Source organism: Alexandromys fortis, unplaced genomic scaffold (assembly GCF_014885135.2).
Source record: "Alexandromys fortis isolate MF-2015 unplaced genomic scaffold, M_Fortis_MF-2015_v1.1 scaffold_65, whole genome shotgun sequence".
In the NCBI taxonomy this organism is placed as follows: domain Eukaryota; kingdom Metazoa; phylum Chordata; class Mammalia; order Rodentia; family Cricetidae; genus Alexandromys; species Alexandromys fortis.
The window spans coordinates 9,604,314-9,623,949 of NW_026067986.1; the positions used below are offsets into that span (position 1 = coordinate 9,604,314).

At 44.8% G+C, this 19,636-nt stretch overlaps 1 protein-coding gene across 1 annotated transcript in view; it reads right to left on the reverse strand.

The window, feature by feature from the left end:
- The window catches only part of Ercc5 (ERCC excision repair 5, endonuclease), a 20,362-nt gene extending 6,806 nt beyond the window's left edge, over positions 1–13,556 (reverse strand). The window contains exons 1-9 of the mRNA XM_050159147.1: positions 13,493–13,556; positions 12,898–12,981; positions 10,889–10,949; positions 9,655–9,798; positions 7,369–7,576; positions 3,358–4,500; positions 2,032–2,276; positions 1,369–1,488; positions 1,015–1,228 (exon numbers count right to left, since the gene is read on the reverse strand). Coding sequence (XP_050015104.1) covers positions 1,015–1,228; positions 1,369–1,488; positions 2,032–2,276; positions 3,358–4,500; positions 7,369–7,576; positions 9,655–9,798; positions 10,889–10,912 — 2,098 coding nt within the window. The 5' untranslated portion in view covers positions 10,913–10,949; positions 12,898–12,981; positions 13,493–13,556. The remainder of the gene's footprint in view (positions 1–1,014; positions 1,229–1,368; positions 1,489–2,031; positions 2,277–3,357; positions 4,501–7,368; positions 7,577–9,654; positions 9,799–10,888; positions 10,950–12,897; positions 12,982–13,492) is intronic.
- Between the last annotated feature and the right edge of the window lie 6,080 nt (positions 13,557–19,636).

The following is a 19,636-nucleotide window of genomic DNA, read 5'->3' on the forward strand; positions in this document are numbered from 1 at the left end:
ATATAAACTGTGTATGATAAACCAATATGCAAAGACACCAGTTTTATTTAAATAGAGTTTCCTTTGTTAGATATCATTATATTGAGATTTTCAAGTTTTAACCATTCTCGTTTTAAGTTCTCTATGTATACTCACCTCTACGTTAGCTGTCTGACCTGCTCCCTCCGACCACAGGCACACGCATTCCACTAACAACTGCCTCTCGTGAGCCTCTCGGAATGAACTCATCCCAACTCCACTCTCTTCCTCTGCTCCATTCTACCACCGGCCTAGAAACGGGAAACTAGAAGCCCTCTTCCCACATCCCTCATGCAGGACACAAACACTGTTTTCTCTGCTGCACCAGACACTATGAGGCTTCAGTTTCTGCTCACTGATGTAACTATTGATATCACCCTCCTTCCCCATTCCCATTGGCCTCCTTACTTCCCTAGAACAGGTATATAAGCAATCTTCTGCCTCAGGGCCTTGAATCTTTAAGTCCCTCGGACATCATCTTTGTTGACTATATTTTCTCGAGGAGCCTTCCATGAGGGCACCTCTGTGGGAACGTCATGCAGCTCCTCCTCATTCTTCCTCTGCTTTTACCCTATGTGCACACCAAGCATCACATGATGACTTGTAAACACGGCCAGCATCTTTTCCTTCCACTAGACTGTGTCATTCGCTGCCCTTTTCCCACTGCCAAGGATGACTGGCGTATGAGAGTCAACCAGTGTGCATTTCCCAGCTGAACAGATGGACGGACATGCGGTCAACATCAGAAGCAGCAACGGCGCCATTCCCTGCCCTATGAGAGCATCTCTGATTCCCTGTAAGGAAACTCAACTAACCTTGTAGATGATTTAACTACAAGAGAGACACTAGAATTTTAGCTTCTTAAATCCGAGTTTTGAAATACTATAATTTCACATTTCCATTCATGCATCGAATTAGTTCCTTCAGAAGAAAAAAACCACGTGAGGCAACTCAGGACGGGTGAAGTGTGGGAAGTGACCACCCTCTGAATCTTACCTAGCTGGTTGTGAAAGTCCACGTACTGGTAGTACTCTACAAACTTGTTTTTGTTAAAGAAATTCTTATAGACATGCCGGGCCCCAAACAGCCAGATATCACTATCGTCAGTGATGGTCCCAGAAGTCTGATCAGTGAGGTCAAGAATGGCACACTGCGCCTCTGCCTCCATGGGAGCCTGGATGTAGGGGATGCCAAACAGGCGCAGGAGTTCCTGTAGTCAAAGAAACCACCCACAGGGAAAATGCACTGGTGACCTTGACCACAAGGGGTGTGAGGCTATCACACAGCCCTTCCCACTGAAGGACGAGTCACAGAGTCACAGAAGCCCAACCTGGAGTCACATTCACTCACCTGACTTTCCAGAAACATCTGGCCTGTGACCGAGGCAGCGATCCGTTCTTGCTGCTGTTTTTGAGCGTTCAGGGAGTTCTGCTCTGCCAAGAGGTTGCTCTCCAGGATGTCCAGTTCCTCCTATAAAAAATGCTCCCATTCACAGATCATTACAGTGACGATACAGCTATGTTCATTTGTTGCAAGAAAACAAAAAGCCTGCATTTCCTCTGGCGGAAATGACCAGTAACCTGCTGCTCCTTACAGTGTTTCCCTCTTGGGATTTCGAGGAAAGACTGTCCCTTTCGGGCTCCTCACTATATCATATGAGAAACCTATCCATCCCAGATGCAACTAACATTTCTTTTTATTTCTTTCTTTTTGTTGTTGTTGTTGTTGTTGTTTTTTTCAAGATAGGGTTTCTCTGTAGCTTCGGAGCCTGTCCTGGAACTAGCTCTTCTAGACCAGGCTGGCCTCGAACTCACAGAGATCGCCAGTGCTGGGATTAAAGGCGTTACGCCCCCACTGCCTGGCTCGCAATTAATATTTCAAAAGGGAACTATGAGTAACAAGAAGATGAATTAAGAACAGCTAGTAAACATTTATCCAGCAACTCTTAAAATCTCAAAAGCCACAGGCTTGGCATCCTCGGCACTAAGTTAAAACATGGTATTACATGATTACCAAATTAATATCTTGCCATTCATTAGGCGAGCTCTCAGCATCTCTGTCGGCGTTTCTGTGCTCTCCTTTGGCCACGTCCTCGCTGTCGGAGCTGTCCTGTTGGAGTTCTGTGTCCCTGGAGGTTCCTTCCTGCGGGGTTCCGCTTGGTTCCTCTTCATCTTGTTCAGAGTCAGATTTAGAAGTCTCCAGTGACTCTGTTCGAAGTTCACCATCACTGACCACACTCTGTACCTCAATGAAACTTCCTGTCCAAAATAGAATGATGTCACTTCATCTACAATGAGAGCATCAGGGTCACTCTGACGTCATCAGAACTTTCTAAACAGTTGTGAAAAATATGAGACCCCAAAGGAGTTGGTCACCGAAACTTGGCAACTATCACAGTAGGCCTCTGCTCAGACGGAGGTCAGTCGAGGATGCAGAAACACACAGCAGGAAGTTTGCCTGGGTGCAGCATATTCTCACAGGCCCCAGATTCCTTTCCGCTAACTGACAAACAGAGAAACTAAGATGTAGAAATCGAGCCAGGCATGGTAGTTCAGACCTGTGCTCCCAGCAAATGCCCATAAAGAAACAGCAACATGCCTTTGACTCTGGAGTCAGATTTTAGCAAGGAAGCGACTACCCAAATAAACAAGCTATAGATGATGAAGATCACTCGCACAAGTGTACACAAAAATACAGAGACAGAGATATGCAAACAAAGAGTGCACGGGAGAGACAGAGAGAGGGAGTTACGGAGAGGAGGAGAGGAGGGAGAAGGGGCAGAAGGAGCAAAGATAAAGAGAGACAGGGAACATACAAACAAACGGGGCAAAATACCGGCCTCTAAGGTTAGGTGTGAAATCAGTCGCTAGTCTGTGACAGCTTTTAAGTCTTTTAATTTTTGCAAGTTTGTCAGAGTAGAAAGTTAACAAAAGCTAAAGGAAATTCAGCTTTCTTTTCCCCAAGCATGGCACTCCTTCCCAAGGACAGAGGCTGCCAGGCCAGTCATCAGTTGACAACATTGGCTGCTCTCGCAGAGATCCTGCATTAAGCTTCCCAGTGACCAGAGCCGCTCAAAACCCTGTGTAACTCCAATTCCAGAAGATCTGGTGCCCCCTTCTGGCCTTCATGGGCACTGCGTGCATATGTGAACTATCCATACATGTAAAATAAAACTTAAAGATGCAAAGCAAGGCATCCCCATCCTGGCTGTGTGACCCTGGGACGCTCATTTCTCCTTTTTCCCTGGTTCCTCTGCTGTAAACAGGGCTGAACTACGGGGTCTCCTGGTCTCTCTAGACAGGAAGCCCTCCCACTCCGTTCCCTTAAAGGAGTACCTACCATCAGACTCGCTCTCTTCCGACTCCATCTCCACTGGTCCCGTGGGCCCCGGGACTGAAATCAACTCCCTGGCAGCAGGTTCAGGCATCATCTCCCCTTGCTCGATGGATTTCAGGGAATCGCCACGTTCGTCGGAAGACAATGCCTTTCCTAAGTCACCCGTCGCCTCTGCAGGGACGTGAACTGTACTGCATGGTTTAGAAGCAGGGGCTTGTGCGCACTCCGTTTCATCATCACTTGAATAACGAGAAGAAACGCATTTCCCCTCGGGCGGGTTGAGACCTTCCTGCAGCTCGGGCCCTTCAAGGTCCAGCCTCTGATCAGAATATGTTCTCACTGCGGGTACCAGAGTTACTTTCGTTTCACTGAGGAGCCCAGAAGCATCAAGGCATGGAAGTTCCGTGCACGCTGACGGGAGGGGAGCTTGCTTACCCTCAACCTCATCCTCACTGCTTCTCTCGGACGCTGCCTTCACCACAGGAGTAAGTGGCATTTGTTCTCCTGGAGCATAGCACCCACCAGCGTGCTGACAAGCGGCACCCCATGAAGGAGCGGAGGCGGTCTGTGCTTTCTCACGGCCGCCGCTGGCCGCACACTCCTCCACCGCGGTCGCGGCGGGTACAGGAGGAACTGTGGCAAACGGCGTGCCACCACGGCGGCTCTCGACAACTCCGTCACTGGGCCCCTGGTCGGGCCCGTTTCCAGGCGGTGTTCGCACTGCCGGCTCATCACCCCCGGCGCATACCTCTCCATCTTTGTCATCGCCTAACACTCTCATCCCTGTCCCTCCTGTGCGCTCGTCGCCCCCATCACACACTTTCCCGTCTTCGTCCTCATCCAGGGCTTTCTGAATAGCCGCAAGGGTACGCGGGGACACGGAGCCTGCATCTGCCGTGGCCCACAGGTTCCTCTCCCCAGGCTGCCTTCCCGCTCCACTCTCGGGCTCCTCTTCTGAGCTACTTCCCAGCATGGCTGCCTGCATCGCCAGTAAAGTCCTCGGAGAAGGAGGTGTGGCCTCTGGCTCTTTCTCCTGCTTCACTTTCTCCTGGGGTGAGGATTTCAGGTCCAAGGACGTGCTGTGCGCTCTGCTGGAGGAAGGAGAAGCCTCTGAATCCGCATCCGTGACTTTCTTAGCTTGAATACCTGAGAGAAATTAAAACATTTCTCACCATGCAATTCACAGTGTGGCGATGTATTTCTGGGAAGATGAACAAGAGAATCCTGGATCATAAATATTGTGATACATTTTGATTAAATCTGTTCACTAATTCTAAAGTGGCTGGCTCTGTAGTAACTAACCCATTAGTGATAAATATAATTGCTACTACCTAACCAAGATTCCCCTGGCTTTATCATGGATGTCTTTTCCCAGACCTCAGGGCGAAAAAGTACACAACGTTTTATTTTGTAATTTAAAATTTTATTTTGCCAAAATACACAGCCAAAAGTGAAACAAAAACTTTTATCTATTTCGTAAAACAAAATCCCATTTTAGGTTATTTCTTATTTGTTTCTATAGAAAAAAACTAAATCCTGGTATTAGTGCTCATACATGTGGATTTAAATTTGTAAAATGGTCTTTCTCCCTATTACTTTAAATACTAGCAAATTCAAATATGCTTTTGAAACTAAGTTCTTTGTCATAAAATCTGAAATGAAAAAAAAAATTCCAATACCCCTAAGGAAAAGCAACAATAGAAAAACCAATATACATGACAGAGTCGCTGAAAGTTCTGACAGGGTGGGGTAAGGAGGCAGTGGGGGACGGCCTTCAGAGTTAAGCCTGGCTTTAGAAACTGTGACTCACTTATTTCTTTATTTAATTTATGTGTGTGCGTGTGTGTTTGTGTAAATGAATGCCCTACGTGTGTGGGTGCTTGGGGAAATCAGAAGAGAATGCTGGACCCCTTGGTGGAGTTACAGGCACCTGTGAGCCACTTGTGTAGTTGACCTGGAACCCGGTTCCTCTGATGAGAGCAAGATGAGAGCTTACCTGCTGAGCCACTCTGAAGCTCCTTGTTGTATATTTCTAATGCTAACTTCATATTTTAAAAATTACTTTGATATAACATATTACTTCTCACATCTTTTTAAAATAAAGTACACAGAGTCGGGTGGTGGTAGCACCAGCCTTTAATAGGGAGGCAGAGGCAAGTGGATCACTGTGAGTTCAAAGCCAGTATGGTCGGGCTGGAGAGATGGCTCAGAGGTTAAGAGCATTGCCTGCTCTACCAAAGGTCCTGAGTTCAATTCCCAGCAACCACATGGTGGCTCACAACCATCTGTAATGGTGTCTGGTGCCCTCTTCTGGCCTGCAGGCATACACACAGACAGAACACTGTATACATAATAAATTAATAAATAAATATTAAAAAAAAAAGCCAGTATGGTCTATAGAACAAGTTCTAGGACAGGCTCCAAAGTTATACAGAAAAGCAAAAATAAACCAAAAGAAAAAAAAAGGAGATATTATATTTGTACCCATCACAACAAAAAAAAAATGGTCAAAAGTCTGAGGAAATATTAGAGACATTCTACCATCGATGATCCCAAAACTCTACCTTACGTAGCTAATGTGTATAATAAATTTATAAATAGCAGAAGCCACCACATACGGGACACAGCCCACAAACACTGTATCAGAGATACAAAGTGCCTGGCATGAAAGCAAAGACCCACAGAGCTTAGGACACTAGCTCAAATCAAGAGTCAGAACTGGACATCAAGGCAAGCCTGCTTCTAAAGCCCATGATTTTGACTTTTGTTTTCCCTATCACACCAAGACTGAAGCTCACTATATTACTTCATTCTCTCAGTTACGATATGAAAAGGAGGTATACTAGGGACAGAAAGGTTTAATTAGGGAAGGAGTGGAAAGAATAGAAGAAAGATGAAGATGGTAAGGGGGGAAGGGTCAACCCAAACCAAAGATAGATGCAAAAACCACTGTACAAATGAAAAAAAAAACACAATTTAAAAAAAAAAAGAATGGAAGCACCCTGTGTGAGCTGACAAGATTGCTCCTAGATGCCATGGGAACTGATCGAAAATCCCAGTGCCAAGGACAAGTTACTCCCCATGGGTCTCTGACCAGACAGCCCAGAGAAGCTCCCAGAAGAATATAGAATAGGCCATTGCTACTGCTCTAATCCAATTGCAAATGACACTACACACCCTGGACACAGGGTGCAGAAGTTGGAAAGGAGCTGGAAGCCTCCTTCCTGGTACCCAGCCACCACAGAACTGAAAGGCACTAGGCAGGCTGCTGGGAGTGAGGAGATTTCAGGTCTTTGCTGGTGGTGAACACTGTGTGCTACAGTTCTGACCTGACAGACCAGATGTGCCCGTTAGTGCAACAGTGTCAAGAATACTCTGGGGTCAATCAACATACGACTCAACTGGATTTGTGGCCCACTCTATAGGAGGAAAGACATGTCTGAGACTGTATGACCCAGTCAAAACTCATGGCTAGAGAGGTCACTGCCCTAGGAAAAACTGTAGGGCTGCTATTTTGCAAATTGAACATGTCATCCAAATGCTTCCCAAACCCGTACCTTTGTACCTCAGAACCAGTGTCGTGGCCAGCCTGGACCAGAGAAGCTCCTCCTCGAAGAGGGTTGACACTCAGTGCAGAATTCTGGGACAAGCAACTGCTGAGTGCTCAGCCGTAAATGTTTCATAAACGCACACAGCACATCCCAAAAGGGGGGAGGGTGGGGATAAGAAGAATGTAGGGGCCTGAGGATGGAAAGGAACACTACAAGATGCTATGTTCTGGATATGGGACGGCCATCAGAACCATAAGACACAGCAGCCGTAGCTACCTGCAGAAGCCCTACCAAGAGCCTGAAGAGCACAGTGCTCCTGATCCAAGTCCTCAGATGCCCTGAATCTGCTCTGACTGGCCCAGGATGCAGCCTGTCATCACGACAGGGACGGCATGGCGGCAGGAGCAAACTGCATCCCTACCCTATGGCTTGAAGCTGTCCAGCCAATGACGGTGCCCGGTACCTTTTATCAAGATGTAGTGGGCGGTGTCTTCGGAGACCACTCTCCTTGACTCCACCTCCTTCAGAAAGCCCCCCTCATCTTCGTACTGCCTCTGGATTTGCCCTGAGTGCTGCTGGTTCATTTCCTTCTGGACATTTTCTATGTGCTGGTTTAGGTAGTTCTTCTTAAGCAGGCCTTTCAGCTGGTACTGCGAAAAATCATTAGACTCCTAGGGAATAAAATAAACAAGATCGGTGCTTTCCACAGGTAACACCACCACGCACCAACCCATCCCCAAAAGGTACGGCCTCTTAGCAGAAAAATAAAACTTGAAAACCAAGGTGGGATTCCAGGGGTAACTTCCTTTGCTTTTTGTTTTTCTTTATCCTTTGTTTGCTTTTGAGACAGTTGCTCAATAAATAGCCCAAGTTTTTGGAACTTACTATATAGCCCAAGCTGGCCCTGAAATTGTAGCAATACTCCTGTCTCTGCCTCCCAAGTAATGTGATTAGCCCACATGGAATTGTAACAGCGGTGGTGATGCACACCTTTAATCCCAGCACTGAGAGAGGCAGAGGAAGGTGGATCTCTGTGAGTTCGAGGCCAGCCTGGTCTATAGAGTGAGTTCCAGGACAGCCAGAGATACACAGAGAAACACTGCCTCAAACAAAAAACAAAAAAAAAAAAGAAAGAAAGGAAAGAAGGAAGGAAGGAAAAAGAAAAGGAAAAGAGAAAAATTCTTTGAAACAAAAAGAATTAAGCAAAAGAATTATAAAGGATCTTTTTATTACTTAATCATTCACTCAAAAACCATTTGCTGAGCTAGACTACATGGCTGTGGTATGGCGTGTGATGGTGGCTCAGCGAAACACAATCTTCTAGATACAAATGAAGTGCCTAGCACTAGCCCTGTCCCTGGTCCCCAAACGACAAAGAATAAAGCAACCGAGGGTTTAATCACCATAATTAACAAGTATAAAGCTTTTTCCAATGAGGACATTCTTTTATACAAACTACCTTGATCTATTCTCCCAGACAGCCAATGAGACATTTTTCTATCTCCAGTCTGTAAGTGACGGACTTGAGACTTCAACGCCAGACTCACATGGAGACCTCAGCCAGTGGCTTACACAACTGAATACATTATGAGTCTCATTATCCCTGCAACCAGGACATGGATCTTCTATTGTGAATACCACAAGGGCACAATCGATAAGTCGCCCCAAGGTCCATCCTGGACTACTTGAAATTTGTCTTCTCATGAAGCCACCCTAGCCTTCCAGCATGGCTTAGCATGATCTAGCAACAGCGTGGTTTCAAGGAGAAAAAGAGAAAACCATGAGGGGCTGTCTTTCTCCTTTCCTTCTCATTCCACTCAAATCTTATTTCTGAGTCACACTCAGAGATTCCTCACAACCCCTCAAAGCACATGCCTGAAAGATAGATAGAGTCTGGATTGCTTTCCCCTTGGAATAAAAATAAACTTCCTTGTACGAAAATCCTAATAATATAATTTCTGTGCACCTTATTTTCTTACTGCACAAACTGCATAGAAAATCAGAAATAAGAGATAAATCCTTTTTTTCATCTTTTTGAAACCAGAGTAACAAGCATTCTAAAGTCAACAGCAAGTAAAAAAATCATAATAAAACCATGACATCAACACTGAGAACTTTCAGTCCACAGCAGGGGGCGCCAAAAGGAAGGAAAACAGAACTCACACATGCGAAACTAAAGACAGCGGGTGCCCAGTGGGTGCATAAACTTAGTAATCACCACCAGCATTGTCAGGACAAAACACACAACCAGGCACACCACACCTGCCTCGGCTTCCTGCGACTGTGAAGTCACCACGCTCAGGCCACCCTAGGAGAACACACAATCCTGTACCTGGAATGTCACATCGGAAGTACTTTCCGTCTTATGATTACTTTCTGTCGGCAATGCATGTTGCGGTTTAAAGTAACTTCTAAGAATTGGCCCACGAACCACAGCAGGCGGGGCACTTACTGTGTCAGACACGGAAGTACCTGCTGAGAGCGTAGCCACGATCAGGACAGGCGTGTTCTGTGCTGAGACTAGAACACCACGTTACAAGGTGCTGAGAACACACGGAAGAGAAGGCCTAGTCTTGAACAGAAAGTCCCCAAGACTTCTTTGAATATCTATGAGCTGTAACGGATAAACTGGACTACTGTCTAAAGTGGAGACTTTGGCTCTAAGTACCATCTCCATTTTCCCTTCTCGGAGTCTTGCTGAAGTTCCGTTCTACGCATTGGTGTGCTACTGTTTACTGCGGTGTTTTACCTCTGGCATTGCTTCAAACAGTGTCCGCCTTCGCTTGGTAAACTCTTTCATGTCAGTTAAGATCTCATGCTTCACTTCAGGGGGCAGGCTGCTGAAATCCTCAGACTCGATGTCGATGGCCTGAGGATTGTGAAAGAATTCTTCCTGTGGGAAGTAAAACGTTAACCTCATTAAGTTAATATTTACCCATTCAGGCCTCGTCATTGCTACGAACACTGTGTTTATATCATAAAACACAGCTCTCCATAATCTACGCACGGAAGCATGCATTCATTTGCAGCAGGCATCACAGTGCACAAACAGGTAAGCCCCTTCATTTGTTCAGTCATTCCAAGGCAAACCACTTATCAGGCGCTCAGACCCCCCACCCAGGCCCCACTCAAAGACTCTGGACACTGTGGTGGCTGTGTACATACGAACCCTAATCTTACAAGTAGAGCAAGGCACGTAAGCAAGAAAATAGGTAAGCAAGGTTAACTGTTAGAACATCCAATAGGCTGAGCTGCTAAGAGTAGTCAGGGAAAAATCTTACATGATAGATGGAGAAAACCCTGTCAGAGAGATGTCTGGGGCAGGGATTTTTCCAATACCAAGAACCTGGTGGGAGTGGGAAGCCTAGATTGAAAAAGAACAAGCAGAAGGATTCGGAAACGAGAACAAGACTTGCGGATGAGAGCCATTTTTATAGCCACATTAGCTTTTTGTTTATTGTCTTGTTTTTTTTTTTTAAGAAAATAACATGTTAAAGAAATTAATTTGGGGGCTGGAGAGATGTCTCAGTGGTTAAGAGCACTGGTTGCTCTTCCAGAGGGCCTGGGTTCGATTCCCGGCACCCACATGGCAGCTCACAGCTGTCCGTAACGTTTTTAATCGTAGCACTTGGGAGGCAGAGGCAGGCATGATTCTGTGAGTCCAATACCAGCATGGTCTACATAGTCAGGTCCAGGGCAGCCAGGACGACAGAGAGAAACCCTGTCTCAAAACCTCCCCAGGAAGAAAGAAAGACACACATAATGCCAAATACAATATACAAATGCACTGGATGCATGGGTAAGTGTGGATTTTACACAGACATACATACATATATAAACATATACATATATGTATGCATACATGCAATCAAAAACACGCAGTTAAAGGGACAGCTATGTTTACTCCTTATTGAGAACGTTCATAAACCCATCCTGTTCATCATTTCAAATAATGAAACACGTTCTGAATTCCCGTTATGTACCTGCAAAGCTTGCTTTTGATCCATTCTTTCTCGCCACTGCTTTTCATCTTCCTCTTCTGAACTGCAGTCAAGAAAACACTTTTAACACCTGTGATTTTTAACAAACACTTAAAAGCACGCTTCTTGAGATCGAGGTCTACAATAGCGAATGGGATGGGTAGGCTGTGACCCTAGGATCTCACTACCTAATGGGGAACACACACAAGTAAGCAACTGCAATATGAAATCCTAACTCCCTCCATAAGGAGCAGAAAGTTGGTAGAGCTAAGTTAAGGAGTAAATTGCCTAAAAAAAACCTCAGGCAGTGTGGCGGTTTGAATAAGAATAACTTTCACAAGCTCATAAGCCTGAACATTTGGTACCAACTTGGATGCAAGTACTTGGGAAAGAGGTGTGGCCTTGTGGGAGGAGGCGTGTCACAAGAGTCAGGCTTTGAGGCCTCAAATCCTCCCACCATGTCCAGTATAGGCTATGCTGTCCAATAGGGTTCCAGATGTGAGTTACCAGCTGTTTCTGCTGCCATGCCTTCATTCCGCCATAACAGACTCTAACCCTCTCAAACCATATGCCCAATTAAACAGTTTCTTTTAGCCGGGCAGTGGTGGCCTTTAATCCCAGCACTCAGGAGGCAGAGGCAGGCAGATCTCTGTGAGTTCAAGGTCAGCCTGGTCTACAGAGCAGTGAGTTCTAGGACAGGTTCCACACTGTGTCAAATAAAATAAACAACAACAAAAAAAAGTTTCTTTCATCAGTTGTCTTGATCATGATATCTTATCACAGCAATAAAAAAGTAGCTAGTACAAGCCGGGTGGGTGGTGGCTCACACCTTTAATCCCAACACTCAGGAGGCAGAGGCAGGCGGATCTCTGTGAGTTCGAGACCAACCTGGTCTACAAGAGCTAGTTCCAGGACAGGCTCCAAAGCTACAGAGAAACCCTGTCTCGAAAAACCAAAAGAAAAGAGAAGAGAAGAGAAGAGAAGAGAAGAGAAGAGAAGAGAAGAGAAGAGAAGAGAAGAGAAGAGAAGAGAAAAGAAGCTAGTACAGACAGTCATGAAGTTTTCCAGAACCTCCTACAATCACATTGGTGGATCTGCTATGGATAAGCAAAGGACTCCAATGCAGGGTACAAAGGAAGCACATGCGAGGAACATGAACTGAGTTCTGCAGTCATCTGGAAAAAAGGCAAGAAAATTCTGCCTATAACGGAGAGGAGACCAGGAGACGAGGCTGGAAAAAGTGATTAAAGGGCTGAAAGTTTATCTTGAAACAACAAGGTAGGCTAGGAGTGGTGATGGGCCTGAGTGCAGCAGGAAGGTTATAAATTCAAGGTCACTCTGAACTACAGAGCAAATTCCGGTCAGACTAGGATACTACGCTGAGAATTTGTCATTTAGGGAAAAAAAAAAAAGAAAAATATATTATGAAGTTTTATAGAAAATGACAATATCAATATCAGAATTTGGCTTTAAATAAATTGTAGAAGACACAGCAGACTGTGCTGGGAGTGGGGCAAAAGTACGAGGTCAAAGATGAGACAGAAAAAAGGTTGGGTGCTACTGAGATGCCAGAGAGTGACGCCAGCTATGTAGAGAAAGAAATGATATACAGAGAGAAGGCTAAAGGTTTAGGCATGTATAGAGGAAGAGCAAGGAGAGAGATCAGGAATAACCAAAAGCATACACAAAAAAATCAGATGAAAACCCAGTAGTTGGTAAGTCAGTTTAAATATGTAATCTTGAAAAGGGGAATTTGAACAGATATTCTGCATGGATATGCCCTGATCCTAGAAGGTGTTACAATAATTTATAACTCCCTATAAATTATTGGTCAGGGAAACCTCCTGGTTTCCCTGACGCTGAGATTCCAGGCATTCGCTACCAGTCTGCCCACGTTTTTATGTGGGTGTGATGGGTAGAATGGGTCCTCACACTTGAGGGGCAAGCCCCTTCACTAACTGAGCCGCCTCCCCAGCCCCTAAAGAGATTCTCCTTAGTAGACGAACATTTACCTGTGTTTTTCTTCCTCCTGTAAAGGTGGCAAAGCATAGATGTCCTCTCTTTGAACTCAAGTAAGACTGGGTAGGGCTTCATTTCTGAAAAGCACATGCAGTTAGTTTTCAACAAAAATCATATGAAAAGCATTTTTTAGTCAACCATCTCCTCCTGCCGGCTGCACAAACCCTGCTCAAGGACAGTGCTTTACCCCGCTTCATCTGGCTGTCTTCTCCTGGCCTGCATCTCCCCCAAGCCATTACTGTTATAACTAAGAACCATGTGGAGGAAAAGGGGAACTGGCCAGGGCTCCTCAGAGCCTTTTCCACAGCCTCAGCTCCAGTCAGAAAGGGGCCTATCACAGTAAAGTCAGGTTGCAGGGAACTCCATGAGGCCCTGAGTTCCAATCCCTGCAACTCTTAAAAAATACAAATCTAATTAATTAATTAAAGGAGGAGGAAATACAATAGCTTTTCTCTCTCGTTAGCCACAATCCCACACCCCCAGGTCTGAAGCTCTCCACTCGTTGCTCCCCTGACTCTTCCTGTTGTGAGGAGACAAAGGAGAGAGGACAGCAGATGCCAGGGAGGGTGCACAGCACACTCCTCTTGCCTTTTCCTTCTGAAGGCAGTTTGCAGAGCCTGTCTCTTCAGAAATGTCTTCAGGAGCTTCTCTGTGGTCCTTCGCGAGTCGGTGGATGCGGAATCCTTCCTCTGCCTTCTCTTGGCCTGTAAACAAATGAAGCGTGTGGGATTTCACTTCAGACGTGGGGCCACTAAAAACCTTTCAGGATCTGAACGTAGGACAATGGCTGTTCCAGGGCTTCCTCCTCACTTCGGTCAACGAGCATCTTCAAGTTCTGTGCCGGACAGGAACGCACAGAGCACCTGTCTAAAGGTCACCTATGTAGCACATCTGAGGAGTTACTAGCTTATTGTCAGTTTCTTATAAATAAATTTCAATACCACCAAGAATCTAAGCCTTTATAAAAAATTATCACAAAATCAATTTGATACTGTTTTAAGAAATGATTTGTACATACCTCTGCCCCCACACACAAATGCAGGACTATATTAGAAAAAAATCCTTAGCATATATAAAAGCATTCTAATAAATGTTGAGCTAAGTAGACAATTTCACTGAGAAGGCATTTGAGGATCACCCGGACCAGAGCACTTTTACTGTTGTTGTTCTGAACGTAGTTTTTTTGTTTGCTTGTTTGCTTTGTTTTCCTGTCGCCAAGGACACGCAATCACACTCTAAAGGAGACATCTCTTAAGTAAGGGTCCACAGCGAGCAAGAGTAGCCCAGCCAGACAAAATGTGGACCACCTAAAGAGATACCCTACAGAAACTACTTAAGAATTTGAGTAGTTTCAGTTAATAGGTAAGTTTGATCCTAACATATATAATAACCTCTCATAAATATTGTAAAGACAAACTGTTACAAGCCTGGCACAGTACTGCATGCCTTTTATCCCAGTACTTAGGACAATGGCAGAACTATGCAACTATACTATGTATATATGTATATATATATATATATATATACAATATATATATTGTATATATACGGAGTTCCAGGTCAGCTGAGGCTACATAGAGAGAGCCTGTCGCAAAAAAGAAAAGAGAAAAAGAAAATCAAACTAAATTACAAAACGGTTAAGCATAAATTTTTAAAAGCAATTGAAATTACACTGATTACAAGTCAAAACTGCTCACTGAAAACATATAGTGGTGGTGCACACTTTTAATCCCTAGCACTCAGAAGGCAGAAGCAAGTGGATCTCTGGGTTCGAGGCCAGCCTGGTCTATAGAGTGAGTTCCGGAACAGCCAGGGCAACAGAGAGAACCCCTGTCTCAAAAAGCAAAAATAAATCAAACATATGAACAAATAAATAAATGAGGAATACATGCAGGCAGCCTTATAAGGACGGAACAAGTTTTGTTTTGTTTTTTTTAAAATACCAATGCATACAGAATTAAATCTTTTTATTTTTTTAAATATTTATTTATTTATTATGTATACAATATTCTGTCTGTGTGTATGTCTGCACACCAGAAGAGGGCGCCAGACCTCATTACAGATGGTTGTGAGCCACCATGTGGTTGCCGGGAATTGAACTCAGGACCTTTGGAAGAGCAGGCAATGCTCTGAACCGCTGAGCCATCTCTCCAGCCCCGGACGGAACAAGTTGTTACAGTTAGGAATATAGGTGCATATACATAAAAACATGCAATAATAATGAGGAGAAAAATGAATCTGAAGGTTGGGGAGGGATACATAAGAGGGTTTGGAGAGCAGAAAGGGAAGGGAGAAATGCTGTAACTGAATTTAATATAAAAAAAAAATTGCTAACGGTGTCGAAAGAGAAAATAAAATGAGATGATATTTACCAAGGTCTGTTTCTTTAGCAGCGGAGCATCTCCATCAAATACAAAAATAGGGCGAATACGAAAAAATAACAGCTTGCAGAGCCGGTGGAACAATGTGAGGAGATGGGCGTTTTCTATCGCATTCCCATGGCGGTCTCGGGCTCCTTTAAGTGCTTGGTTCAGCCAAATGCTAATATCTGGGAGAACCGGTAAAGGGAAACAGTATGGGATTTCCAGCCTCATCCTCAGACTTTCAGTATCCAAGACACGATAGCAACAAACAGAGAACGTTAAACATATCTCACCACTTAAGGAAGCTGGATGCTACCTGGCCATGACAGAATCTACCCAAAGCCGGCTAGCTTTTCTTTAGTTCCTTATTACTTTCCACACTCTGAATCTTAAAGTCATAGGCAGATCCACACCCTTACTCCTGAAACGCTAAACCTCACGGAAGTGATCCCTTTCCACGTGTAAACTAGCTGTGGCTTACCATTTCTCCCGGAGGGCTGAAAGTCCCCCACATAAAATTCTCGGTGAAAAACAATCACATAAAAATCAGACAGGCCAAAAGTATTTTCACAATTTGATTCATTAAACTTCAACACACGGGGAACAAATTTACATTCCCCAAGGGCAAGTGCTTACTTAAATCTGAAGCAAAGCCAAAACTCGCTTTAGAGTTGAAACTCAAAGACCCAATGACATTTGAGAACAAAAGGGAATTCTCTTTAGTCCTGAAGTTAGGTGACTGAAGACTAAGTTAATCCAGATAGGTATGTGTTCAGAGGGGGCATTACCTCCCCAGTACAAGCAATGCATTAATGGATGGTACGGTCTATAATGGAAAAAACTAAACTGTTGTTTCTTCATTTTTAACCCAGACATAAACTGTTTAAATAAGACATTCAGCTATCCACGTGGTCCAAAACCCAATTTATTTGGAAGAGTACGTAAATTACAAACCTAAGATAACCGTGGATGAGTTCTTTATTACCAAACCAATAACACCTAAATTTCAGGTATCAGAATTCTCATGGTAAAATATAAAAAAAATTACAAAAGTAATCATATTATGAACATACACATATGTGATTGTATGCAGAATCTTTCTCAATTTTCTTTAGATAAAAGACCCGTTCTTTCAGAAAAGCTTAATAACCTCACAAAAATGACTTCACATCCTGAATGGAACTCAGCCATTTTACAGGTAATTTACCCAGTTTGCTTTTCCTCTGACATCCCTGAATGTTAGGATGCTGAACTTCCTAATCCTTTACAGGGGCTGGAACAGAAAATCCTTGATGGCGTGACCAGTAGTACTTTTTTCTCAATAACGGGCAAGGAACTATGGGGCCTCACACATCCTAAGAAAGCGCTCTACCACTATAAGGTGAAACCCTCGGTAAGAATTTAAGAATTCCCCCTCACTACAAATTGCCCTTTCGTTCACTAATAATTCAAATATCCTTAAACTGCAGTGATACCGAGAAACCACCAGGGTGCGACAGAGCACATGTGTTTTACAAAGTTCTTCAAGTTACACAACTTCCTGTCGCCTAGGTAAAAACTTGTAAGAGTGTTTTATTAAATTTTGTTACTGGTGTATTTGACATAAAACGTTATCCTTCCAATATTACATGTTCTCCGTTAATTATAAGCTGGGCACACAGTAAAGAACTGGCTCATCGGATAATGGCTTCTTTGCTGCACTTTACAGAATGACTTGACATGCCTCACCTACACACACGCACGCGCGCGCGCCCAGCAATTTGTTTACAAGTCTAGTTCTCATTAAGAAAATAGTGTAATGGTACCTCCAGCTTCTGAGATAAAAGAGGCACTGTCAAAGGAGTCGTGGAAAAGGCAAACGAAAACTTCAAAATGACATTTCCAAAGTGTGAAAAAAAGAACAAGACTACAGCGACACAAAACCAGCTAAACATACACGGAAACACGACGGGGGCTGAAGGAACCTAATTCACTATGCACCACATTCATTTTTCATTCCAAAAGACGAGTTGACTAAGCAAAAGAACGGGAGATCGGAAGTCTCTCCACGCTGACCTCCCGCCCCGCACAAAAATAACTTCTAAACTTAACGGCGCTCTTCCAACTAACTTCATCCTTTACATCTCCCGATTCTCCAAGGCAACCGTGTACCTACTCTGCAGGGAGCACCGAAGCACAGGAGGCACAGACTGACCCTAAAATGAGGAGAGCGGGGCTGCAAGCTGGACAGGCAGACACCCGAGCAATGCCCGCCCCCCCCCCAGGAGCCCAGCCCTCCTGCAGTGACCCGGCCCGCGCGCGCCAGCGCTCCGCCTGAAGGATACCCACGGCCAGCACCTTGCCCTCCAGCGCCTCCGGGCTGACCCGGCGGCCGGAGCACTCCAGCAGCTTCCACAGCCCCTGGACTCCCATGCTGCAGGACCTTTGCTTAACTTAGAGACGGGCGCGCCAAGCGCAGGCGCAGGCACAGGGCGCCCTGCTCCGCTCCAGCGCAGCCCATCTCCCTGCAGCCGGAACTCGCCGCGACGCGGACGCGCTGGGACACTTCCGGGGAGGACCTGGCCTCCCAGCAGAAATGCGCGGCTTCACCATGGCACGGGGATGCAGTGGGAGGAGCGGGGACACTTCAGCCCAAAAAGTGAGGAGCGGCGCGGGCGACGCAAGCCGCCAAACGTCCCTCCTGGTGCGCTAGATGCTCCCACCCCCCCACCCCACCCGAGGACGTGCAAGACCCACGCGAACTGAAGCCTCTAGGCTTCCGTCTAAGGGAACGCGACGGTTGGGAGTCCCGTGTTGACTCGTGACGTATAAATCCTGAGCCAGAGCGCTAGGGATGCCGGTGCAGAATTGGAACCAATTGTTAATTCGCTGCATCTGTTCGGCCGTCTGTTAGGCGTAAAAGACAATTGCACGTTGGCTTTTTTTTTCAGTGGAGTCCCTTTGGGCGTCTTCAATTTCAGTGCCTCCGTGGTCCATCTAGCTTTGCAGACTTGATGCTAAGGATTGGGTTAGACTAGAAAAGAAGGATAGATGTTTCCTTGATGTTCTTAAAGGTAAATGTTTGCACAACAAGCAGTAACTAGGTGCCATTGAATTACCCGCAGCATCTGAAACTTCGAGTTCCCACAGCTTGTGGTCAGAAATGAATTTGGGCGGAGTAAGTTCCACGAAGGACCCGCCACGCTTCTGCTAACTTAAATTCAGCCTTGAGCCTTAAGGTGATTGATTAGCTCTGCAGAGATCACGTTTCTTCAGAACGTCTCCTCTGTCGTCCGTGAGCAGGATTTTATGGATCAGAGGTCATGTGTGCAAAGTACTTGGCATTTAGCATACAGTTGTTCAAATCTGATGTACAGTATCGAAATTACATTCAATCCCAGTAATAATCTTGATATGAAAGGGCACATGGCCAGGCATAGTGTCATAAACATCTGGGAGACAGGCAGAGATAGCATAAATTCAAAACCTACAAAGGGCTTGTCCAAGAAAAAAAAATGGCGGGGGGACGGATAGAAACAGATAATTTCTTACAAGAACCATTTGCAGAAATCTTATCAGGAATCAGGTTTCAGCAAAACATATCTATGTCCAAAGAGATGATTTATAATAGCCATATTTATTTGTCTTAGACTCAGCTTATTTCCCACTGGGCTTTTAGCATTTCCTCAATGTGTAAAATTATGAATTTTTGTATTTTAGTATAGTTGTATTATACTGAGGGCAATATAATTGCCTGTTTAGTTTTAATTACCTCCAACAAGAGACTATAAATTTGTTGAAATCAGTATCAGTCTTGATAACTTTTACACCTGGTACTTGGAGCACATAGCAGAGTTCGTAAGTGTTGCCTAAAGAACCTCTCCAGTCTCCTGTCTAAAGGTCTTCAGGGCATTTTGCGTCCTGTGGTATTTGGATTAGAGGTCAGGCAGATGTTAGTTCAGATCTTATCTGGACCATAGAATTACCACGTATTCAGGACAAAATTCACGTGTTGGATACATAGTTCCAAGTACTTCAACACGTGCTTTTATCCAGAGTGATTTCTAGAAGGTGAATTTCTTTAACAGTGAGGCCATTAGGGGCCAAAGAGTACAGGAACTAGAACTTAGAAACCATTTCTGTGTCTAACATAGCCATGATAAATGATAGATCACAAACATGCAGACATATTTGAGTCTATGGATCTGATTCCTGTTTACACACACACACACACAATCAGTAGCATCTAGTCCAGTATGATTGCTATCCTTGTAAGAGGGAGTTGGAACACAAAAGGGTGAACACCCACAAGTCTAAGAGACAAGAAACAAACTCTCCAAGACCCTGTCTTGATCTACAGAACTGTGAGGAAAGAAATCTGTTTTTAAGA